Source organism: Ochotona curzoniae, unplaced genomic scaffold, assembly GCF_017591425.1.
Source record: "Ochotona curzoniae isolate NIBS_2020 unplaced genomic scaffold, NIBS_Ocur_1.0 contig_2321, whole genome shotgun sequence".
Classification (NCBI taxonomy): domain Eukaryota; kingdom Metazoa; phylum Chordata; class Mammalia; order Lagomorpha; family Ochotonidae; genus Ochotona; species Ochotona curzoniae.
Window position 1 is genome coordinate 450,778 of NW_024465421.1, and position 26,530 is coordinate 477,307.

The 26,530-nt window shown below is 46.7% G+C and overlaps 1 protein-coding gene across 3 annotated transcripts in view; it reads right to left on the bottom strand.

Annotated features, from left to right (window-relative positions):
• Positions 1–15,447: 15,447 nt before the first annotated feature.
• TPST1 (tyrosylprotein sulfotransferase 1) overlaps positions 15,448–26,530 on the bottom strand; it is a 117,622-nt gene continuing 106,539 nt past the window's right edge. For all 3 annotated transcript variants that reach the window (XM_040972753.1, XM_040972754.1, XM_040972755.1), the window contains 3 exons: positions 18,388–18,438; positions 17,261–17,307; positions 15,448–15,970 (listed from right to left, as the gene is read on the bottom strand). In XM_040972753.1, the coding sequence (XP_040828687.1) occupies positions 17,290–17,307; positions 18,388–18,438 (69 nt within the window). In that variant the 3' untranslated portion in view covers positions 15,448–15,970; positions 17,261–17,289. The remainder of the gene's footprint in view (positions 15,971–17,260; positions 17,308–18,387; positions 18,439–26,530) is intronic.

Genomic DNA, 26,530 nt, shown 5'->3' on the forward strand with positions numbered 1-26,530 from the left:
CAGTCGAGGATGGCCCAAAAGCCTTGGAACCCTGCACCTGCATGGGAGACCCGGAAGAAGTGGCCATTGTGGCCACTTGGGGAGTGAACCAGAGGATGGAAGATCTTCCTGTCTGTATCTCTTCTCTGTATATTTGCCTTTCCAGTTAAAAAAAAAAAGTCTTTAGGGCCCAGCGCAGTAGCCTATTGGCTAAAGTCCTCACCTTACACGTGCCAGGATCCCATATGAGCGCCGGTTCGAGTCCTGGTGGCCCTGCTTCCCATCCAGCTCCCTGCTTGTGGCCTGGGAAAGCAGTCAAGGATGGCCCAACACCTTGGGACCCTGAACCCATGTGGGAGACCCGGAGGAGGTTCCTGGCTCCTGGCTTCGGATCAGCGCAGCTCTGGCTGTTGTGGTACTTGGGGAATAGATCAGCAGATAAACGATCTTCCTCTCTGTCTCTCCTCCTCTCTGTATATTTGACTTTCCAATAAAAAACAAATAGATCTTAAAAAAAAAAAGAGAGAGAGAGAGAAGGGGAGTACCATTGTGGGGTAGCAGGTTAAGCTGTTACCAACAGCCCAACTGAAGCATCGGCTCCAATCCTGGCCGCTCGCCTTTGCCATCTGACTTCCGGCTAATGAGAAGGTAGTGGATGACGGTCCCCAGGGGAGGCCTGCGTGGGCTTCCTGGGGCTTGTCTTCAGGCTGGCCCACCCTGCGTGTTGCAGTTATTTGTGGAGTAAACAAATGAGTGCAAGATCTCTTTCTGACTCTCCTTCTTTGTCACATGGTCTTTCAAGCAGATAAAAATTAAATCTTGTGGCCGGCATGATGGTGCAGTCGACTGAGCCTCTACCTGTGCTGCTGCCATCCCATGGGGAAGCTGGTTAGAGTCTTGGCTAGTGCCCCGAACCAAACTACCACCTATTGGTATTAACCCTGAATGTAAACGGCTTAAATACATCAATCAAGTGTCACAGATTAGTAGACTGGGTTAAAAAAAAAAAAAACCCATCAATGTGTTGCTTACAGGAGACACATTTCATCAACTAAGATCAGCAGAAACTGTATTTCATGGTTTTGTATTTTTTTGTTAGTTTCATCTCTTCGAAACATTTTCTTGAGATTAAATTCTTCAGTGACTCATAGATCCAACAGTAGCATCATTTTCTGCAAGAAGGTTCTTGATTTTCATTTCTTCAGCGACACATTAGTCATTCAGTAGCATGTTATTTAACTTCATGGCATTGTTAATTCATTGTTAATTTTTTTCCTTCCTGTTGATTATGTTTTGTGGCTTTTTATTCAGTAGGATGTACAGTGATTATGTAATGGAGACTGTCATATCCAGATGTGAGAATGCAATGCAGTATGCATCTCTACTTCCAGATCAAAGATGGACTCCCAATGAAACTGTTTACTATATCTTGATAATACGATGCTGGACGCTCTGCCTTTGTCCATGCCCGCAACGATGCACATATGACTGTGTATGAAGAACTACACTATAATAATAATAAAGGGAAACTCAGTTAGGGGAGGAATTGGGAAGGAGATAAGGGAAATCCCAGGGCCTATGAAACTATATCATATAATGATAATAATAAAAATAAGTAAAATAACAAAATAAAAATCCCTCATCAAAACAAACAAAAATGCAGAGGAGGAAGAGGAGGCAGTAAGACAAGGGTTTAGGCACGAGGCTGTTGCACTGGGCCCCCTGCCCACTTTTTCTTTCTTCAGCCTTGCTCTTCAGCCTTGCTCTGGGTTAGGGTTAGGGTTGGGGTTAGTATTAGGGTCATGGCTGGGTTATTTTCTCCTTGAAGTAAGACCGTCCAAAGTAAGAGTTCATGCTGTTGCGCCTAGTGTGGCTAAAGTCCTAGACTTGAACACACCGGGATCCCATATGGGCGCCTGTTCTCATCCCGGCAGCTCCACTTCCCATCCAGCTCCCTGCTTGCGGCCTGGGAAAGCAGTTGAGGACGGCCCAAAGACTTGGCACCCTGCACCCGTGTGGGAGACCCGGAAGAAGTTCCTGGTTCCCAGCTTTAGACTGGTGCAGTTCCATCCTTTCCTGTCACTTGGGGAGTGAATCATCGGATGGAAGATATTTCTGTCTCTCCTACTCTCTATCTGACATTGCAATAAAAATAAATAAATCTTAAAAAAATAGAGTTAGGGTTAGGGTTAAGGTTAGGGTTCTTGTCTACTTGAAGTAAGACCATCCAAAAAAGAGTTCATGCTATTGTGCCTGGTGTGGTGGCCTTGGGGTTAGTGTTTGTGTTAGGGATATGATTAGGGTTAGGGATAGGGTTAGCGATAGGGATAGGGTCCCGGTTAGGGATAGGGTTAGTGTTAGCATTAGCGTTAGGGTTAGGCATAGGGTTAGGGATAGGGCTAGTGTTAGGGTTAGGGTTAGGGATTTGGATAGGGATAGGGTTAGGGTTAGGCATAGGGATAGGGTTTGTTAGGGTTAGGGTTAGGGTTAGCAATAGGGTTAGGTTAGGGTTATGTTTAATGTTAGGGTTAGGGTTAGGGATAGGGATAGGGTTAGGGTTAGCAATAGTGTTGCAGGAATTTTGACTCCGAGTATGGCAGCAACCTCAAATTCTTGTCTCGCAGGAAAGAAGAATTTTCATGCGGACACAGTGTAGTTTTAAAGCAAGATTTATTAGAAAAGTTGAGAAGAGTAGACTCCCGTCCTAGCGACGGGAGGGGGTTTTGAGATAGAAAAGACCCTTACCTCCTGCCACTATGGCAGGAGGAAAAGGACCTCAGTGCTCTGCCATAGTGGCAGGAAAATAAGAACCCGTATTAATGGTGGGGAATGCACCTTTTAAAGGTTTCCCTCAAAGATGTTTCTCCATGAACAAAGAAAATTCCTAGTTTCCATGGTACCTGGCCTTGGGACAAAAGGCCACAGAGGTGCTAGACATAGGACATTCCAGGCCTTAGGCAGATGTGTATTACCTCTTCCTGCTCTCCTTTCAATGATAAAGAGATCAGCCTGAGGCCCTCCCACAATGGCCAGAGGGGATGGCCGATACTTCAGGTGGGGAATTGATATGCTAATAGCACCACTGTCCCTTGGAAGAGACGTGCATCTGGTGAGTTCAAGACATGGTGGGGAAATTCTTTTACTCAGGGACCCAGAATACCCTAACTGCCTACTACCCACTCTAACTCCTCTCTCAATAGGGTTAGGGTTAGGGCTAGGGTTAGCAATAGGGTTAGTGTTAGGGATAGGGTTAGGGTTAGCAATTGGGTTAGGTTAGGTTAGGGATAGGGATAGGGATAGGAATAGTGTTAGGGTTACGCCTCTGTTTAATGTTAGGTTAGGGTTTTTAATGTTAGGGTAATGGTTGGAGTTTTTAGGTTATGGTTGGAGTTAGGGTTAGCGTTGTTCGGGTTAGGGTTATTGTCAGGGCTACTCTCTTTTTTAAGTCAGAGCGTCTAAAAAAGTGTTAATGGTGCTGTGCCTGGCGAGATTTCCTTGCAGCTAAAGTCCTTGGTTTGAACATGCCATGATCTCGTATGGGTGGCTGTTCTAATCCTGGCAACCCTGCTTCCCATCCAGCTCCCTGCCTGTGGCCTGGGAAATCAGTCGCAGATGGCCCAACATCTTGGGACCCTGCACCTGCTTTGGAGACTGGAGGTAGTTCTGTCCTGGCATTGGACTGGTGCAGCACCATCCGATGCTGTCACTTGGGTGGAATATCTCTTGGTCTGTCTCTCCTCCTCTCTGTATATCTGCCTTTGCAATAAAAATGAATATATATATATATATATATATATATATTTTTTTTTTTTTTAATGAATAAGGGTTAGGGTTAGCAATTGGGTTAGGTTTAGGGTTCTTGTCTCCTTGAAGTACAACCGTCCAAAAAAGAGTTCATGCTATTGTGCATGGCGTTGTTGCCTTATGGCTAAAGTCCTTGGTTTGGACATGCTGGGATCTCATACGGGTGCCTCTTGTAATCCTGGCAACCCCAGTTCCCATCCAGCTCTCTGATTGTGGCCTGGGAAATCAGTCACAGACGTCCCAACGCCTTGGGAGCCTGCACCCGTGTGGGAGACCCGGAGGTAGTTCTTGGCTCCTGGCTTTGGATCAGCGCACCACCGTCTGTTGTTTTCACTTGGGGAGTGAATCATCCGATGGAAGATCTTCCTCTATCTTTCCTCCTCGGTGTATATCTGACTTTGAAATAAAAATACATAAATCTTTTATTTAAATAAAATAGGCCATTCTTATCTTTTCCTTCTTTCTTGCTTCACTTTTTTTTAAAGGATTTTTCCCTCTAAGTTTGAGTTACTTATGTTTTTTTTTTTTTTAAGATTTATTTTTTTATTGGAAAGTCAGATATACAGAGAGGAGGAGAGACAGAGAGGAAATCTTCCTTCCAATGATTCATTCCCCAAGTGAGCACAACGGCCGGTGCTATGCTGATCCGAAGCCAGGAGCCAGGAACTTCTTTCAGGTATCCCACACGAGTGCAGGGTCCCAAGGTTTTGGGCCGTCCTCCATTGCTTTCCCAGGCCACAGGAAGGGAGCTGGATGGGAATTGGAGCTGCCGGGATTAGAACCGGCGCCCATATGGAATCCTGGTGCATTCAAGGCGAGGACTTTAGCCACGCTAGGCCACACCGCCGGACCCCTTTCTTGCTTCACCTGCACAACTCTTCCAGGGGTGCAGTGTCATCTTATCCCTAGGGTTAGTGACTGGGTGAACTCTGTGAACCACACCACTGTGGAGTGCTTTTTCTCTCTGGACACACCTGTGTCCTCGGGGAACACCACCCTCTGATGACACTCTGCCCTTTCTCTCCAGCTTGGCATTTTTCCTTTCCTTCTCATTTCTCCAGTGGTTTCCGATGCCAGTTAGTGTTTGGCTTGTTTCAATTCCCGTTCTATACACATTTTTAAGCTGCCCTACAGACATTCCCCATTCTACATCGAGACATTCAAGTTTCCCCTATTTCAATTTCCAGCCCAGATTTTCCTCTTTAACTTAGCTCTTTATCCAGATAGCACTAACATGTTCAAACCTAGATTTTCATCTTCCCACTTCATATTTTTTCCTCCTTTCCTCTCACAATTCCTTCTTTTTCATCCACGGAAAGGTCAATTTTGAGAAGATAAGAGTTGACGGGTTGGTCTACCTGCATTCTCCTAGCTTTGAGAAGGATGGTGTTTGCCCGCAGCTCCCCCGATGCACGCAGGCTGAGCTAAGAGTCTACTTGTTCTCAGCTCAGCTGCTCTCTGCTCACTGCACCACCCTTCAGCAAACACCTCGTCCTTCTTTCCCCATTGTCTCGCTGGTGCACGTGTCCAAGGGCTCCTATCGCTTCTCTCACCTCTTTGACCCCCTTGAAATGTGCCATGCTGAATATCTGAAGCTTGGGATTGGCCTGAGCACGTTGTGGTTCCGCAGATGATCCAACCTTTCTCCTGGCAGATCATGCACTTGAGAGGTGGAGTGTAAGATTGATCTGACTTAAGACTGTGCTTCTCGCTCCTTCCGGCGGCAAGCAAGGATATGGAAGTCTTAAGGATTTTTCGGTTTTATTCTATCTCTACCTAAGGTCCTAGTGCTGGTCTCAGGATTCCCGGTGACCAAAAGGCAGGCTGTTTATCTCTCTTTGAAGTTCTGTCCAAGGTCGAGTACAATGCCTGGCATGCAGGATGGATTCAATGGATTATGTGAGTGGAGTCAGGTTTAAGCAGTTGGCGCTCTCCGCATCTACTTTGTTGATGATATTAGTATACAGAGGCATGTATTATGGTTACTAATACTGCAGGGGTAGTGGGTCCCAGGATGCCAACCCACTGGGCTGGTGAAAAGCAATTTGCTAAGTTGTAAGGATTTATCCAGAACAAGACAGGAATGGGGCTTCTGCTTTCCAACGCACAATGATCAGAGTAGCCATCCTCACGGTGCAAGTCACACAGGTTCTGAAGTTCTCTGGTCTAAGCTCTTTCAACAGAAGGTTTTTAAAAAAGGTTTATTTGAAAAGTAGTTACAGGGCCCGGTGCGGTGGCACAAGTGGTTAAGGTCCTCGCCTTGCACGCCCGGGATCCCATATGGGCGCCGGTTCTATCCTGGCAGCCCGCTTCCCTTCCAGCTCCCTGCCTGTGGCCTGGGAAAGCAGTCGAGGACGGCCCAAAGCTTTGGGAACCTGCACCCGCGTGGGAGACCCGGAAGAAGCTCCTGGCTTCGGATCGGCATAGCATCGACCATTGCGCTCACTTGGGGAGTGAATCATCGGACGGAAGATCTTCCTCTCTGTCTCTCCTCTCTGTATATCCGCCTTTCCAATCAAAAAATAATAAAAAATAAATCTTTAAAAAAAAAAGAAAAGTAGTTACACAGTATGAGAGGGAGATGAGAGAGATTTTCTGTCTCCTGGTTCATGCCCCAAATGGCTGCAGTGGCTGGAGCTGGGCCAGGTTGAAGCCAGGAACTTCCTCTAGCTCTCTTATGTAGGTTCAGGAGTTCAAACACATGGGCCTTCCTCTGCTGCTTTCCAAAGTGTATTATCAGGGAGTTAGGTCAGAAGTGGAGCAACCAGGACTCGAACCAGTGCCAACGCGGGATACTGGTGCTGCAGGCAATGACTCTGTTACACCACAACACCAGCCCCTACACAGAAACTTCAACGAGTGTTTCATTTATGTCTTGTTACTGTTTCATTAAAATAAAGCAAAGACTACAAAATGCAGATGCAAAAATAACCACCCCTCTGGAAACCCGTGAAAATAGCATCTTATGAATTTGGTTGCACATCCACTGTTATCCCACTTAACACTGCACATCGTATTTTCATCCTCCTAGTCTCTAGGTAACTGCCATCTGAGTAAATTCCCCTGTGGGCCTGCAAAGTAAACTGGACCCACTTCCTCAGTTCTCTTTCTCATCCCACACCATTTATGAGGCGTTCGTACTGGTCCATCAGTTGTTAAGTACTTCACAGCTATGATGTCTGTGGCCTCAAAATACTCCATCAGATGGGGAATGAGCTGGAAATGGAATCACGCCGGGCCCTCGTTCCACAGCTGCTCTCCCCACCAGGCAACCCCATCCACTTAGAGACCATGTTGGACTTCAGGCTGGGAGGGGTTCATTTTTCTTAGAGAAGGTAAAAAAAAGGTGCCAGGGAAAGAACAATTTGCCTTTTGTTTGGGGGGCAGGAGGTGGTGCCTAGCTCTGGAATTACAATATTTGGAGCCAAAAGTCCAGAGTTCTTTTGGTTGGTTAGAGACATCAAGATCCAGTGAGACATTCATACATCCCAAGACAACATGATTCTGTGAGGAGCAGGGATGTGTACAGTTCTGTAAAGGACCAGACACCCAGTGCTTTCACTGGGCAGGCCGGAGAGTTTGTGTCTTGACTACTCAACTGCCGCTGTTGTGGGAAGGTGACCACAGACAAGGCAAATGAATAGGTGTGGCCAGACTGGGGTTCAGCGGCCACAGTTTGCCAAACGCTACACGAGGGAGAAATAAACGCTGACCTCACTGTGGTCTCTCTAAATGTCCCATCTAATGACCCTATCAGCTGATACCCTGCTTCTTTTCTGAGTTTTACGTGAACCACCAAACAACAGCTGAGTCTTGACATTGCTAAGATTCCTAATTTTCTGTCTAATGGTTGACTAATGTGTCGACAGAAAGTATCGATGAGTTTATAATTCATGTTATAATGTAGCACCATTCAAAATTCAAAGACGGTCTTATTTTCTGCAAGACTAGGGGCTCGGTTTCACGACATAATTGCATTTCGCTTTTTTATTTGTAAGATGAAAGTAATTATTCATAGCACGTTTAAACAGAGTAAATCAAAAAGAAAACAAAAATCCAATGATATATCACTGAGATACCACTGTTATTTCTGAACATGTTGTCTCATGTCTGTTAATTTAATGATTGTATTTACTTGACTAGCTAACCTTTTATTATTTTTTAAAGATTTATTTATTTATTGGAAAGGCAGATATACAGAGAGGAGGAGAGACAGAGAGGAAGATCTTCCATCTGATGATTCACTCCCCAAATGAGTGCAACAGCCGATGCTATGCCGATCCGAAGCCAGGAGCCTCTTATGGGTCTCCCACGCGGGTGCAGGGTCCCAAAGCTTTGGGCCGTCCTCGACTGCTTTCCCAGGCCACAGGCAGGGAGCTGGATCGGAAGTGGAGCTGCTGGGATTAGAACTGGCGCCCATATGGGATCCCGGGGCGTTCAAGGTGAGGACTTTAGCCGCTAGGCCACACCGCTGGGCCCTAAGCTTTTATTTTAAAAACAGTATAATCTCTTCATTTATGTTCATTTGAAAGGCAGAGGGAGAGAGAGAGAATGAATGTCACTCTCCAAGTGCCCACAGAGCTGGCAGTGGATCGGTTGGGAAGCCAGAAGCCAGTCTCCCACACAGGCGGCAGGGACCCAGCCACTCGAATCAGCGCCTTCTGCCTCCTTGGACCCATTCCCGTGAGCTGAAGTTGGAAGTGGAGACAGGATTCAAACCTCGGCTCTCAATACGTGTTGTGGTGGTTCAAGTGATCTTCTAACCGTTATGTCAAACAACCCCGTCCTCTAAGAAACAGAAATAAGTTCACATGAAAGCTTTGTGGCTTGAGTCTGAACCCAGGAGGACACCGCTGAGTTCATCCATCGGCCGTTTGGAGCGCTCCCAATCAGGAGCCTGAGCGTGCCCTGTCCTCGACTTGAGTAAATGCTGTTTTTATTCTTAAGCTGGATGTGTGTGTGTGAGAAGACTCTCTCCCGAAAGGATATGGAGCAGGAGCTGGCTGGACCAGACCCCCCCACCCCTCCCTGCTGAAGACAGGTTTGCCATCAAGTCTGGTCTACTTGTTGGTAGTTCAATGTACATTGAACCAACACTTCTTTGGATCTCTGAATTGTTCAAAATTCTGAACCAAGTCTCCTGACTTTGGGAATTCCATAGGATCCATGGAAGTCTCAAAGAGACAAACATTTGGATAATTTAGTTGCTATTTGAAACAACGTGGATTATAATCTCACCATGTTATGAAACTATGCCAAGTTGGTTGCTTCATATGTCCTTTTAAAGTGATGGATATTGGGCCCGGCGCGGTGGCGCAAGTGGTTAAAGTCCTCGCCTTGCACGCCCGGGATCCCATGTGGGCGCCGGTTCTAATCCCGGCGGCCCCGCTTCCCTTCCAGCTCCCTGCTTGTGGCCTGGGAAGGCAGTCGAGGACGGCCCAAGGCTTTGGGAACCTGCACCCGCGTGGGAGACCCGCTCCTGGCTTCGGATCGGCGTAGTATCGACCCGTTGCGGCTCACTTGGGGAGTGAATCATCGGATGGAAGATCTTCCTCTCTGTCTCTCCTCTCTGTACATCCGCCTTTCCAATAACAAAATAATAAAAATAAATCTTTAAAAAAAAAAAAAAGTGATGGATATTTACATGGTTACAGAGAATGCATATTGAGGTTTAGGTTTATTGGTCAAAATATTAATTAATCACAAAATTGATTCAGGTTATAAGTTATCTATGTTCTTATTTACGAAGACGTATTGTTTGTGAGATTTTTGCCTTATAGGAGCACAACGGATTCTTAAAGGATGTGTGGTAAAAATGCCTATATTGTGTACATCTTCTAAGTATTTAACCTTGAAAACGATAGAATTGAACCCTGCTAATTAGGTTCAGTAAATCTTAGGCAGCCTCCTAAGACAACAGCCAAAATGGGGTTCTCCCGTACCCTTGACTTCAACAAAACAGAAGATGCTCCCGGCCTATGGGCCCTGGAGATGGGAGGGGCATGCTTGCAGCCTGGCCTTGGAAGAATTTGGGACTTTGACTTTGTCCCTGCCACTGTGATTCATATCTGTCTTCATTTGAGAAGGGGGACGTTCCCAAAATCAGCTGGAAGGAGGTAACCGCTTCTGGTTCTGGTTCTGATTCTGAGGTTTGCGTTTAAAAATGTTTTCATGGATTGGCTCTATATGCAAAATAATTGAAGACTGCCCAAAGCAATTGTGTCTAACATTTAACCTGCTTTTATTTAGAAAATGTTTTGGTTTGGAGTCTTACATGACTGTTTCATAATGTAAATCAAAAAAATTAGCAGATGGAAATGGTTATAAGACTGAAAACGTGTTCTTGGCGAGAAGGTTACAGAAGAATTATTAAGGAAGAGCACTGCTTGGAGAATTTTTTTGTCCAACAGGAGAATGGCTGTCATAGAATGGAGGGGGAAAGCTGGGACAAAATACTTAAGGTTTAAGCATGCTGAGAAAGAGGTGAGGAAGTCAGACAATTTGAAGAATGAATCTTCTAAGTTTTATATATAATTTTTTCGATACTATTACAACATTAAGTTTTTAACACGAATAGCTAACGTGTGCTGACATTAGAATTGATACGTCTGCAAGACGTTTTTGAAGTGTGCACACCTAGGGACGCTAGTACATATCTGAGAATAAGAAAAATCTCTTATTTTGAAAGCTGTTAAAAAAAAATGGAAACTTTGACCTTTAGCTAGTCTGTTTAATTGGCGACTTGGTCAATTATCTATCCAACTGCAGTAAGCTGCTCTAGTTCCAACTTTCGATGTTGTTACACTCTTAAAAGTTTTGAGATGATTTTATGCGTTAATTCTTATGTCTAAGGTTATATTTTCCTTTTGGTGAATGGCTGAGGAAATATACATTTTGCCTTCCGGTTAGGTAACTCTTGGGTTCTCTGGATTGTCTTTGTTAAGTTCTCACGGTTTAAAAAGAGCTGCATTTTTCAAGGGTGTTTCCTGATGCGTATTTATTTGTGTGGTCACTTTGTAAGTGATAAAACATTTTTTGACCTGTGACTATTTGAATCAACCTGACTCTTCTGAGTTTTGGAATTCCCAGATGGCCCCTAGGGAGTCTCAAATTCATAAGAATATTTGTCAACATGCTTTGGTTGGTAAAGATACTTGTGTAGAAAAAAACTGGTTGCAGAAACCACTTTGGGAAGCCTTGCCAGTGGGGAGCCAGGATTGGTTAGAATCCTACCAGGAAGGATCCAGGAATGGTTGATATAAAAACTTACAGGGGAAGGGCCTGGTGAGATAGCTTAGCAGTTAAAGGGCCCGGCACGACAGCTTAGTGGTTAGAGGGCCTGGTGTGATCGCTTAGTGGGTAAAGGGCCCAATGTGGTCGCCTAGTAGCTAAAGTCCTCACTTTGACAACTGGTAACTTTGAAAGACTTAAGAGAATTTTCAAGAAACAGCTACAAAAGCTGTTTCGTTTTATAACGTGCATGGCCTGATATATACATGTTTATGTGGCAAGCTACGTAGTCCATCTTAATTGGCTTATAGATGAAAATGCTCATAGCTGAGAACTGCTAGGCTAAATTCATTTGAAAATGATATACAGATGTATAATTAGACTCCTGGAGAGTCATGTCTGTTTCCTCAGCAGTTACAAAGTCTATTGAGCTGTACAGTTCTGCATGCATTCAAATGGACTTACTGCTAAGGGTACAGTTTCAAGCCTGGCCACGGGAGCCCAAATCCACATAAGCTAAAAGGAAAATATACGGGTATATGCATGTAAGTGTTTAATGATAACTCAGATGTCAGGGGGTGCTCAAATGCTCCAACATGGGAAGCAGCTCTTGCAGCAGACCCATAGACTGGCAATCTCGAGTAGCACTCAGTGGCCTCAGAATCGGCCCCAAAGGCATTCTGGTCTGACGGGAGAGCCAGCAAGAGAGCAAGCACATCAGGTGAGGAAAGCCCAGGACGCTGCTGCAAGAGTGTCCCTCCGTGAAGGACCGCAGTGGTCCACGCCCCAGTGCCAAGAAGCAGCCATCAAAGATGGCTGTGCTCTTCTCTCAACGGGGGTAGAACTTCCACTTTGTGTGTGGCCAGGTCTAATGCCTCGTGGGGTTGTTGTGGATTCAAGAGGCTTCCACAGCCTAGGCATCGCGTGTCAGGAGCCGCAGGTGATCACTGACGTCACACGTGAGAGTGCTAATTGGTTAAATTCACTCGAGTCACTGTGTGCTGACTTCCCGTGCAGGGCCTGTATCCTCAGAGTTGTAGTAAAATTAATAGTAAACCCTGCTGTATTTTAGTACATTAAGATCCATCAGCTCGGTTTTGGTTATGTCAGAATATTTAGCTCTTTTGCTCCGAGGCAATTGTTCAGAAGTTTTGCACACTCCTACAACCAGTAGTCTAACTGGCTCGATGTAGTTCAGTGGCAAGTACGTGGCTTGTTAAGACTATAAAATAATAGATCACTTGCCTCTACCTTAAAGTGTATAAAGTTCTATAACATCTTGTTGGATACTATAAACTGCTGGGTTATTGCAAATGAAAAGCAGCATGCTGGCACAATAAACTCTGCTTGCTTTTGCATTAAAAAAAAAAAAGCTTTGTGGCTTCAAATTTTAATGTATACAAACATTTTTCTGTGATTGTTCTTCTATAATATTCTTTGGCTATTTAGTCTTTCATTGTGGGCTTGTGCCATAATTCATTTCATCACTCCTTTCTACAGTTAAATTCTTTTTTATTTTTGCTTCTTTTTTTTTTTTTTTAATTTTATCTGAAAGAGTCCCACAGAGGAGAGTCAGAGAGAGGCATCTTCTAAGACTTGGTTCACTCCCGGAGAGACTTCAACAGCCAGAGCTCAGCCAATCCAAAGCCAGGAGCTTCTTCCATTTCTCCCACGTGGGCACAGGGGACTTGGGCCATCCTCTGCTGCTTTCCCAGGCCGTAAGCAGGGAGCTGGATGGAAAGTGCACCAGCCAGGACACAAACCGGCGCTCAGAGGGGATGCTGGCGCTGCAAGTGGAGGCTTAGCATGCTACATCATAGCGCTGCTCCCAAATATTTTGCTTTTATAAACATCTTCGTAGAAAAAGTTTCCAACATTGTAATTTATTTACTTGAACTTTAAAGCTTTTTTGGTAGGTTTTAGCAGACATCCCAGTGTGGCCAGGAGAGGGCACTTTAGGCCTGCCTTCTCAAGACAAGGCCCTTTCTACAGAAACAAAATGGTTGTGAAAAATGGCTGAATTTGGAATTTTCAATAGTAAACAATAAATTCCGAAGGGAAAAGAAAAATCATATATTTTTCTAACAAGATTTTAAACACACACACACTCTTTCTCTAATATTCAATTAATGAAAAAGAACAAAAGTCACACCTTTTGTCCCAAACACAATGACGAAGGGAGTGATCTCTATGCAAATGTGGTCTTTGAACATGACAAACTCGCAAAGACTCTCAATTTTGAAAATACTGACATTGCCTAAGGAAAATGCAGGCAGATCCAGGTTCTGTAGTGCCCTGAGAAAAAGATTTTGAAGCGACAGTAAATGGGGTCTTGTCTGCTGGCTAGCTTTGGGGGTTAACACTGTTAAGTTTTGTTAGGAAGGCTTAACATGTGACCTTGGTGCTTTTCCTCTAGATCATGAAGTGATAAGTGAAGCAATCTGACTCTGTACTTTTTGACACCCACAATTACAGAAACAAAATGACTGAGCACAGGCAGGGTTTTCCAGAAAGTTGTCACCAAACACTGATGATGAATTTTGTGCCTCTAGAGTGATGGTTACTGAGGGCCAGGCCAGTGATTAAAGGCACCTGCAGGAGCCAGGCTGCCTGCAGGTATTCTGGCACTGCCTGCTGGACAATCTTGGCAAAGGGACTTGATTTCATTGAGGCAGTCTTTTAACAGCTTCTAAAACATGGTTATCAAGAATACCTACTCTGGCCCGGTGCGGTAGCCTCGCCTTGCATGCAGCAGGCTCCCATATAGGTTCTGGTTCTAATCCTGGCGGCCCCGGCTTCCCATCCAGCTCCCTGCCTGTGGCCTGGGAAAGCAATCAAGGATGGCCCAAGCCTTGGGACCCTGCAGCCACACAGGAGACCTGGAAGCTCCTGGCTCCTGGCTTCGGATCAGCGCAGCTCCAGCCATTGCGGCCACTTGGGGAGTGAATCAGGTGGACGGAAGATCTTCCTCCCTGTCTCTCCTCCTCTCTGTATATCTGACATTCCAATAAAAATAAATAATCTTTAAAAAATAATACCTACTCAAGAGGATGAGTAGAATTAAACATGTACAGTAGTTAAAACAGCACCTGGACCATGAGAAGCTCCTGATAAATGTTATTAGAATCATTAGTTGACAAAGTGGCCACTTCTAAATACAGTTCAGGCTAATGCTATCTCCCAGCTCTTCTTCTAGCTGTCAACGCTCACAGAACAGATTCAGGCTGCCCCTGGTGGGGGGTAACAGTGGGTCCAGGAAGTTCCCCGCCAGGCCCAGGCCACCCCGCACACTTCCCAAGTTAGGTCTTCTCACATTCTACTCCCGCCATCTTTTTGCATGTTCAGCAGGAGTTCTGTTTGATTCCATCACATCTGAACACGTCACAAATACAGTCATCTCCATAAAGATGCTAGCAGTGATCTGAATGCCAGGTGAAACAGAAATGCAGTACTTTGCAGGACTCAGGGCAACTGCTGAGGTGGGCATCGTGGCAGGGCAAGTTAAGCACTGCTTGGCATGCCTGCATCCCGTATCGGAGTGTTTGGTTCAAGTCCCGATTCAGCTTCCTGCTAACGCACCTGGGAGGCAGCAGATACGGACAGGCCAAGTGGTTGCGTGTTCTGGCTACCCACATGAGGGACACAGGTGGAGCTCTGGGCTCCTGGCTTTGGCCTGATCTGGCCCTGGATGCTGTGAACGTTTAGGGAGTAAACTTCACTCTCTTTTTCTATCTTCCCCTGTCACTCTACCTTTTAATAAATAAATACATATCAAAAGGGGGATGAGATGGGGAGGAGAGAGACAGAGAGAGAATTGTGTTCAGATCAGAAAGAAGTAAGATTTTGTGAAAGAATACACCATTGGCTTCCTCAGGCCACTAGAGTGGAACATGTTCCTTTGAGCCAGCCAGCCGGGGTAGCAGGTCTCTGCCTTTTCCCCACTTTAATACAGTCTCACCTCCAACAACGGAATCTCCCGAGGTGCGAGGTACAGGGGAGAAAAAATCATTAGGAGGAAATGGATGGTTAACAGGTCTCTCTGAAATAAAGTAGGTAGAATTTCGTTAAGAAATTTGGATGCCAGCTCCCTGCCTGTGGCCTGGGAAAGCAGTCAAGGACGGCTCAAAGCCTTGGGGCCCTGCACCCACGTGAGAGAACCGGAAGAAGCTCCTGGCTTCAGATCAGCTTAGCTCCGGTCATTGAGGTTTCTTGGAGAGTAAACCGGTGGACGTACAATCTTTTGTATCTCCTTCTCTGTAAATCTGACTTTCCGATGAGAATAAATAAGTCTTTCTTTCTTCTTCTTCTTTTTTTTAATAAATTTGGATGCCTGGAGAACCAATTGGAAAAACTTTGGCTTATCTGATTGCCACCTGTTAAGGTCTTGTCCTTCTCTGAAACTACATTTATGAAAACACAGAATTACTATGGCTCACATTTAAAGCTTTTATTTTGAAAAATAAAATACAAAAGTCATTAAGTTGTAAAGGTATGCAGTAATTTCCCGACTTTCCAGAAACAATACAGTGAATTATTTAAATAATTAAGATATTTCATATTATCCACATCAATACATTTAAACAGGCACAAGGGCGCTATAAAACATTAGAACACATACGAACAACTTATTCCAAAGTGAATCTGCTCAGTCTTGCTTACAGAATCCCATTCGAAAACCCTCTCCTTAAAAACCAAAGCTTGCAATCTGTTAAGAGAAGATGAAGAGCAGAGGAGTTTTACCAGAACACACGGGTCCCCTGGGGCTCCCGTGCCACCAGGCCGTGCATGTGACCACGTTCCCGAGGTGCTGCTCAGGAGGCGGATCACATCTCCACCTTGAGAACGGCGGGAGACTGGTCAGAGCAGGAGCTGCAGCTGGGTGCATCCACTCCGCTGCTCCCAGCGGGGGACACCCAGGGCCACACTCTCCCCTGGGTGGAGGAGGCAGCAGTCTCTCCTAGGGCAAAGACACAGGGCGCGGTTAGGCGTGGGCACTCCCAGGGGGTTTTCCCCGCACCAGCAACACGCACAGCTCTCCGCCGTGCAGCAGGAGGGAGAGCTGCCTTACAGGGTGGCTGGAGAGGCACGCTCACCTCAGCAGAGGGGCTCCTGGGGACACGCAAGGACTGCTGCCTACAATTCAGCAGATGCATGCCAAAGCACAGGCTTCCCAGAGTCCTTGGGTCGGAATCTGTGGACACCTACAGGCCCCAACAAGCAAACGGGGACCAAACGCTGCGGTGGCCAACTTGAAGGGTTAGGGTTACCGAGCACGTGCCCTGCATCACTGAAGGATGTTTTTATTGGCAGGAGCTGGGGATTATCTGGAAGCTTAGGGAAGCATTTTGGATAAACACATCATCCCAGGACGGATGACTGCTGAGACACACGCATGGCCACGAGCACAAGTCTGACACTCAGTGTGCACTGCTCAGCAAGGTGGCTGCGCTTAGCACTGACTCAGGACACACACACACACAACAGACATGCCCCAGGAGTGTCCATTCACACACAGCAAGTCATACTCAACCTCAGGAATAAACTACACACTTGCCGGGGTGTTTTGAGAACGGAATAAAATTTTACACACACACACACACACACACACACACACACAACTTGCCATGTTTTACATCACTGTATGTCACATAATTATAAAGCTTTGCACTATGCCTGGTATGGAGTGAGTACTCAGTACACAGTTGTATACAGTAAGACTTCTACAAAGCCAACAAGCAAAACTATCAGATCCTTAGAAAAGCTAGTTCCAAAGAACCTAGAGCAGCACCACAGCACTCAGTTTGGGAGCAGCTGGCAGCTGGAGCGTTACTTCTGCCACTAAGCGGCTGGTGCTCCGAGATGTGAAATGAGCAGCAGGGCAGACTTGAAAAACCGACCCACCCGCTCTGCATTATGCAGATCCGCCTGCCAGCGCAGCGCAGAGGTGGGAGGCGCCCTGGCGAGGGGTCAGGAGATGGTGTTCTTTAGCTCTGGGTTTCCTCATCTATGTGATACAATCTGGACAAATAACCTGCTTGATCCCAGATCAGTTTCTCCATCAGCAAACAGGTGGTTAGACTTAATGGCCTCTAGGCTGCATGCAGATATATTATAATTTTAAACGCCTCTGAACAACAACAAAGGCACCTTCATTTGTAGGGTTACGTGCCGTGTTCCCTGCAGACATCACTGCAGTTAATTCTCTCTTGGCCCAAAGCGTCAGGTGTTAATGCCCCCCAGTTCTCACCTCACGCAGGACAGAGGTTCCTGGCTCTGCTACTCCGCTTGCTCAGTCTGTGGAAGGAAGCAAAGAGGTTTCAGAGTCCTGTCACATGGTCAGCATAAAAAGCAACTGCTGCTGCGGAGACACTGGGCCTGGCTCACGGGCTCTGTCGGTTTGTTACTGTGGTACAAGGGAGAACTCTGAGGAAGACTCTAAAGCATGGGGGTGTCTTTGTTACGCATCAGGGCTCTTGATTCACGCTGGAGTTTGTGTTAAGAAGATGCCATCACTCAGGATGAGGGCTGCTCACCACCAAGCGCGTGCAGCGGAGGGTGGGGGCTTTGAGCCAGCCTGACCTCCACACCGGGGTTTGCCTGGAGAGCCAGGATCGGATGAACCGTGGCCATGTGGGGCAGTGGCTGGTGAACAAGCAGGTGCATTAGGAGGGTGGCACGCCTGGTTCCACAGCAAGAGGACACAGGAGCTTTGCAAGTGAGCCCTTTGGAAGACTGTGATGATAAGGTTAGCGCTCTCCAGCCCAGCTAGTTACCGAACCCAAGGCTCCGGGGGCTTCAGCGTGCTTGTTCACACACAAGTCCTTTCTAAGAGTTTCTCTAAGCGCGGGCATGCATGTGATAAACCATACAACTAACCACAGTGACGGGCTCTGAAGTGCTAAGGCTTGTGCCCACACTTTCCTCTTTCTGATATGTAAGAATTCTTCACAGCCTTTGGACAAGTCCTCTTTTTCAAACAAGGCTGGCTTTTACATTCTTTGTGATGAGTTTTATTAAGTAAACGTTCTCAAAGAACACGAAGGGGAGCTTTACGTTTTTATTCCCAATTAGGTGTCAGAAGATTGGCGAAGATGCACCAAAGCTCATGCCCCAGATGTGGACTATTGTGTGGCTTGGGAACAGCTTTGACTTCTCACTTGAGGAAGGTAGTGAGCTCGCTGGCATCAGGACTGTGATCAATTACTGTTAAAACCAACAGGTACCGGAAGCCAATCTTTCAACCATTAGCCCATTTCCCTCCTTCTTTTGCTTTCCTGGTTTTGTCCTTTTTATTTCATTATCTTTGAAAACACTTTCACGCAAGGGTCCATCTATTGCACGTCAAGAGGTAGAAGCAGACACGGGGTACCGTACCTGGGGTTTCTCTTTAAGAAAATCAGGTAGTTGAAATTCTCCTTTATAGACCTGGAAAGACAAAGCAGACATGAACTGAAGCAAACAGGTGCTGCTGTCATCATTTCAGCAAATCTGGGTGGGTTTTCATTTTTGGTGAGTTGAGAATGAGTTGAAGTATTGGGGAACTGGACTGGAAGCAGAATTCTTGGGATTTGAGCCAGGGCTCTGCTTTAGGAGCTGGCATTGCCCCAGTGAGCCACAATGCCAGCCCACCAATTAAAATGTTAACAAGCTTCCTTCCTTCTCTTCTTTCTTTCATATTCTCTCTCTCTCTCTCTCTCTCTCTCTCTCTCTCTCTCTCTCTCTCTCTCTCTCTCTCATGGGAAACAAGCAATATCAAGCTGATTGCAAAACTTGTATGGAAATGCAAGGGACCAAGAACAGTCAAGGGAAATACAACAAGAGGACACAGTGGGAAGACTTATTCTATTAGCTATCAACGCATTAGCATCGCACGGCTATAACCACGCTTAATTCTGTAGTTATCTACAAGCAAGCCACAATAAGGAGAGTAAGGTTGGCACAGGGACAGACAAGTATCTCAGTGAAGCAGAAATCAAGAGTCCAGAAGCAGATCCTCATGTACAGATGACTGGCTTATGACAAATGTGGTGTTACAGAGAAACGCAATGAGAACAGATAAGTGGAGTCAAGGTATATAATAATATACTTTACAGCAATAACAATGAACTACTGCTATATCACCCAAACCACAAGTGAATTTCCAGGCACAGTGATGAGGGAGGGGCAGATCTCAAAAACTTTCTCCATCATGAATTTCTAAAGCTCATGCACAAGTGAGACAGATTTCCAACACCTGAAATCAGGACACTGCTCTTTGGGGAGGAGAGAGGTGGCGGTGAGTTAGGGGAGGGACAGAGAGGAGCATCCGGGTGGTGACAATTTCTCGTGTCCTAATACAGGCGGTAACTATGAAGGTCTGTTCATTTGGGGAGCCCTGATTGATGGGTGAGACTGCTATACTTTTCTACACTTAATAAAAAATTCAATAAGTAAGCGAAGGTCTTAATTTTAAAATTTAGTGCTAACACACATACAGAGATGTTCAACAGTTTGAAAGTAAATAATGTACTCAAATTGTTGTAGTAAGGAACTTAGGGTATTGTCTAGAAAGAGTGCTACTGGGTAGCCGCTCAAAGCGTAAAGAAATCTCCTAAATGACAAACCTCATCCTCGTGACGTTTCTCCTCTTAGCTGATTATAAGATGCCTGATCTAATTCCAAATGTAACTGCATTACTTCTCAGAGTCAGAGAAATTAAGGCTGAACATCCTTGTTTTCCTCTCCCTGTCATTTCTAAAATGTGGGCTATTCTTTTTTTTTTTTTTTTAACTTTACTTTCGATGCTGTTCATGTAGTTGACAAGGATGCATGCCCAGGAGGACCACCAATTAGGGTGGGCAGGGTCAAGGCATCACTACGTCCTATCTTGGACCTTGCCGACAGATGCTGCAGCCTGGCCTGGCCTAGTCCACCCCTAGTCCCAACTCTTGCTGTTGGGTGCTACAGCCTAGCCCTGCACGGCCCACCACAGTCCCTGGCTCTCAGGCAAAGCAGTGGGTATGATAGCCTAACGTGGCATGGCTCACATCTTGTCCTGGCTCCTATGCATGCAAGTGTGCTACCGTTTGGCCTAGCTATACCTGGTTTACCCCCTCTGGCCAGCCCACATACTTGCGGACAAGTGGAGCAGCTTTCCCTGGCCCGACCAACACCCAACCCCTGAGTCTTGTGTTCATCAGTATAAACTACAGCCCTCTAGGGGAGTTTCCCAAGTTCTCCCACCAGGCCCACTCCCAGACCTGGATCTTATGTATGCCAGTGGGTGCTAGGCCCTTACCCAGCATAGTTCTGTCCTCCCACTTCCCTCCCACCCTGGTCGCAGCCTTTGTGTGTCCTGGTGGATACTGCGGCCTGGTCCGCTCCACACCCAATTTTTGGGCACACCTGCAAGTGCTGCAGCCTTGACCAGCCCAGCTTGATCTTAACCCAGTATGCATGAGTATCGGTGAGTTCCACAGCCATACCTAGTTTGGTCCATCACCAACCCCAGCTCTTGAGCAAACTAGTGGGTATTGCAAGCCCACAGGGGACAGCCAACAAATTTCCCGCAAAATTTGCTCCCGGACTCAATTCTCATGCAGTGCCAGTTACTGTCATGGTCCAACATAACGTGGCCTATCTCCTGCCCTAACAAACACTAGTGGGTACTGTGGTCTAGTCCTACAAGGCAGGTCCCCCAGTACTAGCTTTCATGTGCACTTATGGGTGGTAGTTGATGCCAACTAGCCCAGCTCAGGTCTCCCATATGGGTAGGTGTCCTGGTCTGACCCAGAAAGGTCCCCAGTTTCCCTCCAAACCCCTCAGTCTCAACCTCCTCGTTTACCTGCAAATGCAGTGGCCTGGTCAGTAGAAGCCTCCCAGAAGTCATTCCTCATAACATACTCCCTCAGCAATCCTCCCTCCCAGACATCCCCATAGCCCCTTCCCTGAACAACCACAGTCCCTGGGGCCCCGCTCACCTGCTTGGTGCTCATGTGTGCGTCCGCAGACCCTATGTGCTGGTGTGCCAGCTCTCAAGGTAGGTTATTCTTTGGCATCTCTGTTATAGTAAAGCCCAAATTAAAGCAGAGGTACGGGGGTGGGGGGGGGCTGTCACAGTGGCTTAGCAAGCTATTCCTCTACCTGCAGGGCTGACAGACCACAGGGGTGTAAGTTGTAGTTCTGGCTGCTCCATCTTCCATTCAGCTCCCTTCTAATGGCCTGGAAAGGTAGTGGAGGGTAGCCCAAAGCCTCAGGATCCTGCACCCGCATGGGATACCCAGAAGCTAACAGCTTCAGACCAACAAAGCTCCGGATATTGCTGCTATTTGGGGAGTGAACCAGAGGATGGAAGATCTCTCTTTCTGTAACTCTTTTTAAATAAAAGACATAAATCTCTTTTTTCAAAAGCAAAGATTCCAGACTTCAGATAGGGTGTCTCTGAGGAGATGTAGCACCCTGGAAGCTGAACAGCATTACAGCTGCCATGGGTGGTGCCTCAAAAGCTTCCAGGGCTGGTCATCTGGTGCAGAGGTTCAGTCACCACTCGGGACACTCACATCACATATCGGAGTGCCTAATTTAAGCCCCGTCTAGTCTGCTTTCTCTATCTTTGTCTCCCTCTCAAATAAAATGAAAATAAATTTTTCGGGGATGGCACGGTGGTACTGCATGCTCATTCTCTGCATGTGGCCCTGGCATCGCATATGCACAACAGTTTGTGGCCCAGCTGCTCTACTTCTGATCCGGCTCCCTGTTTATGGCCTGGGAAAGCAGCAGCGGATGGCACAAGTCCTTGGGCCCCTGTATGTACACGGGAGGACTGCAGGAAGCTCCTGGTCAGGTCAGTTTTGACCACCGGCCATCGGGGAGGAGGTGAACCAGTGGATGGAGGAATTCTGTCTCTCTCTCTCTCTCTCTCTCTCTGTAAATCTGCCTTTCAAATAAAAAGAAATAATCTTTAAAACATTTTTTGAAAAGATGCTACCAGGAACATATCTTATTTCCCTCTCAAATTGTCCCAGGTCCCTGGTGTGCTGGCCTAGCTACTCCCAAAGAACCCACAGTTGCTCTACCCTACCAATACAGTCTACTCCTCCAGTTTCTTGCACAGTGGGGCTCTCAGCTCTGGGAGCTGACTGCTAGCCTGCCTATCTATGCCTGTGGGGACCAGGAGAGACCACGCCTGCTACGGGGGCCCCAGCTATGAGGATGCTTTTTTTTTAAACTTTTATCATAGTCTCAAGTTTCTTTCCTTCTCTCTACTATTCAGGAAAGCGAGCCTCAAGCCCAACTTTACCTGTCTACAGCAAGCTGCTCGGGCCTTCAGTTCCAGCCAGTTCTGGTTTGCTCTGCCCAGCCTGCCTTCCCTTGGTGGTTTAGTCCCGTGCCCCTGTTCTTCCTCACACCGTCTCAGACACGGAGTTTCTTCTCTCTCAGTTAAGCACGTCTGCTAGAGAAGGCTCAGCTCAAGCCCAAGTCATCACAGAGGGGAGGCGGCACGAAGCCAAGGCAGTCCCAGCTCAGCCTCTTCCACGATACCATGCTCCCGCATCTTGTACTACTGCTAACAAATCACAGGCTCAACTGTTTCCTTCTCTTTTTGGTTTGTTGTTAAAAGCCAGCAGAGTATGACAGAAAAATATGAGTAGCAAGAGTCTTCAATACTCTCTCAGTTCCAGAGAGGCAAGGCATACCTGAAGGTGGGGGAATTAATTATGGTAAGTCACACACACAATAAACAAAGAAACAAAACAAAACAAAACAAAAACCCAGGAAAGGCTGAAAACAAAAATAAAAATGTTTGTGCGGGGAGGGATGTGTGTTGTGGCACAGCACGCTAAGCTGATGCTTGGAATGTTGGTGTTCACATCAAGGTTCCCAGAATTCAGTTTCACCTCTACTTCTGATCTAGCCTTCTGCTAATGAACTTGAGGGTGGGGAGGGGCACAGGACTTGGGTTCCTGTCATCCACACCAAAGATCTGGGTTGAGTTCCTGGCTCCTAGCACTGGTTTGGTCCAGCTCTAGCAATTGCAAGCATTTGAGAATTTTTCTTTCTCTCTGACATTCTGCCTTTCCAATAAAACAAATAAAACTAAAAGAAAAAAAAAAGTGAGCTTGGTGGGCATTTGGTTTAGCAAGCAAGGCACCCACTGGGATGCCCATGTCTCACACTGGACTATCTGGTTGGATACCCAGCTCTGGCTTCTGACCCTGGCTTCCTGCTAGCACAGAACCCAGGAGGCAGCATTTGATGGCTCAAATAACTGGGTTCCTGGTATCCATGTGGGAGACCTGGACTGAATTACCAGTTTTCACTTTGGGCTCCCAGCCACTATAAACAGTTGAGAAAGGACCCAGTGAGTAGTGACCTTCTTTCAAATAAAGGAATAAAAATTACAAAAAAAAAAAAAAGTTGGAAGCTATCTGGGAACGTGTTTTTTTTTTTTCCCAATATCCTGTAGGGTGCAAATACCCCCAACTTAGGAGTATTCTTAACAATAACAACAACAACAAACCTCTGAAAAACAAAACAAAACAAAACAAAAAAACAAACAAAAATCAAAAACCACTTTCCACTGACAAAACAGTTCCTTTTCAGTGCAGGAAGCCAACTAGTGCATTGTTTATAAAACTAGTAAAGTTGGCAATTAAATCTCCTTTGGTTACATGAACAGTGTTTCCGAACATACTATTCTTAGACACAAACAACTGAGGATTCTGCTCGACAGAAATGAGCCAGGGACTTAGAATTCAAGTACTTCCATACTTCTTCCCACCTCAAGGATTGAACGAATAACAAGAAAGCAAGGGCGGGCTGCCTGTTTGGAGGGTGCGCTGGAAATGGAAATAGTAAGGACAGCAGCTGAACTTGACCATTTTCTGGGCACTAGGTGGTTATGAAGCAAGTACTTCATCCGTACAGTAACGCCGCCCCATCCACCGTGATATCTTCCAAGACTGCCAGTGAAACCTGAAAATGTTGATAGTGCTGAGCCCCATTTAGCTCACTGTTTATTCACACACAGAGATCCAATCTACAGAGATCCAAGATGGTTGAATAAAGAGGAAGAATGAGTAAGAGGAAGAATAAAAAGGAAGAAATAAGCTTCCAGGAGGATGAGCAAGGGAAACCCCTGGGAAAGAAGTGACGGGAATTCTAAACAGCGCAAAGACTCCTGGAAGGGGCAGAGAGGAGAACAAAGCACAAGACAGCTCCCACCCTACACCCTGTCTGTGGGTGATTATATCTTACAGGAAAAGGCAAGAAGAAAGTTCCAGGCCTTGACACTGCAGTTGCTACAAACAGGCAGCCCTAACTACAGGAGAATCTCACTGGTTTTGCTTCAAAAAGGGAACCTACAAGGCTCCCCAAGAGTTCAGAGCCCCAGATCTGAGCTGCTGTGGCCGTCACTGTCTTGGCGGACAGCAAGCAGCCCCTTTATTTCCAGAAGACCCTGGAGTCAGAGCAAGGCCACTCTACAGGGCAGGGAGCAGACCCCTCTGCACTCAGAGCTGCACCTCAATGCTGCAGGGGTGCCAGGCACAAACACCAGACTCATAGTCATTTGCTCTGCAGGACCTAGGGGTTTCCATCTGCCCTGCGGGGCTTGGCACCAGCACCAGCCAACGCATGAGCTTGGAAGATGAGACTTCAGAAGTCCCCTTCTGGACCTCTTAGCTCAGGGTTCTCAGCGGCCGGGGCACAAGCACCAGTGTCACTGCTGCACCCCCTCTGTGCCCTACAACCCTGGGACGATGGCTGCTGGTGCTGCAATCCCTACAATCACACGCACTTGTGGGGCCTGGAAGGTTCCATCTTCACTCCTCTTTTTCAGAATGGTATCATCCAGGCTACAAGCCCAGCGTAACTGGCGCTCATCCTGTAAGGCCTGGGTAAAGATCACACTGCATCGACAGTTCTGGGTCTGTGACTGGTATATGTCTGCAAATCCCAGTACACCTGTGCGACCTGAAAAATGGCCAGTGTGGGCCTACTGTGGTAGCCTAGTGACTAAAATCCTTACCTTGCATGCACTGGGATCCCAAATGGGCACTTGTTCTAATCCTAGCTGCTCAACTTCCCTTCAAGCTCCCTGCTTGTGGCCTGGGAAAGCAGCCGAGGCCGGCCCAAAGCCTCGGGACACTGCATCCATGTGGGAGACCCGGAAGAGGCTCCTGGCTCGTGGCTTCAGATCTGCTCAGTTCTGGCCATTGCGGCCATTTGGGAAGTGAATCAGCAAATGCAAGATCTTTCTGCCACTCTTTCTTTCTGTAAATATGACTTCCAAATAAAAATAAATAAATCCTTAAAAAAAAAATGGCCTGGCCTGACAAGGTTGCCTAGTGGCTAAAGTCCTCACCTTGAATACACCAGGATCTCGTATGGGCACCGGTTCTAATCCCGGCAGCCCCGCTTCCTATCCAGCTCCCTGTCTGTATCCTGGGAAAGCAGTCCTGGATGGCCCAAAGCCTTGGGATCCTCCACCTGCGTGGGAGAACTGGAGGAAGTTCCTGGCTCCTGGCTTTGGACTGGTGCAGCACTGGCCATTGCAGTCACTTAGGGAGTGAATCATCGGATGGAAGATCTTCCTCTCTGTCTCTGCTCCTATCTATGATCTGACATTCCAATAAAAATAAAATAAATCTTTAAAAAAATGGCTTGTCTGCATCTCACTGATCCAGGATTGCATGATGTACGCAATCCCCAGCACAACGTAGCATCGTTCTGTAGGATGTGAGTAAGTTACCCTCCAAGTCTTGCAGCCCTGCAACTGTGACTGTTGAAATTAAATTCCACTGAGTCACCCAAGCTCTCCCTGTGGAAGACTTTATCTTCATTCCACTGTTCCAGACCCACCACTACCAGTGAATTATCCCCTAGCATAACCTGCATGTGAATCATAAGACCTGGGCCAAGGCCTCCGATACACTCAGCAGCTCTGAGCCTTTGCTGGTTCTGAGTCCAGGAACACCATGCTTGCCTGCGGAAAGCTCTTACCTCCGTTCCTTTGCTGCAGGCCCAAGGTTACCACTGCCCAATTCCCAGTATAACCTCCGCTTTCCCTGAGAACCTGGACAAGGTCGTCTTCCTACTGTGCAGCTCCAGGACACTGACTATTAGTACTATATTCCTCAGAGTCACTGGAATCCACTCTACAGAACCCAGAAAAGATCCTAACTATATTCCACTTCTCTAGGTCCACATCTTCCAGAGTACAATGTCCCCTACATCCTGTGTTCATCCTATGGCACCAGGGCAATGTCCTTTTTTATATACTGATGTGGTAAGACTAGTGCTTCGGATGCTGTAAGCATCACCCATGGCCACCAGGGGGACCACGGGAAGGTTTCAACCACACCACACAGTTTCAGGCCCACATCCAAAGGCATCACAACCCCTGCTCAGTCTTAAGAGACAGACCCAGGGGACATGTAAGTGGCTACTTTTACCCCAGACCTTTGTATTAATGACATTCAACTATCTGCAGCCTGAAGACACACACCCTTGGAAGCCCACACCCACAACAAAATCA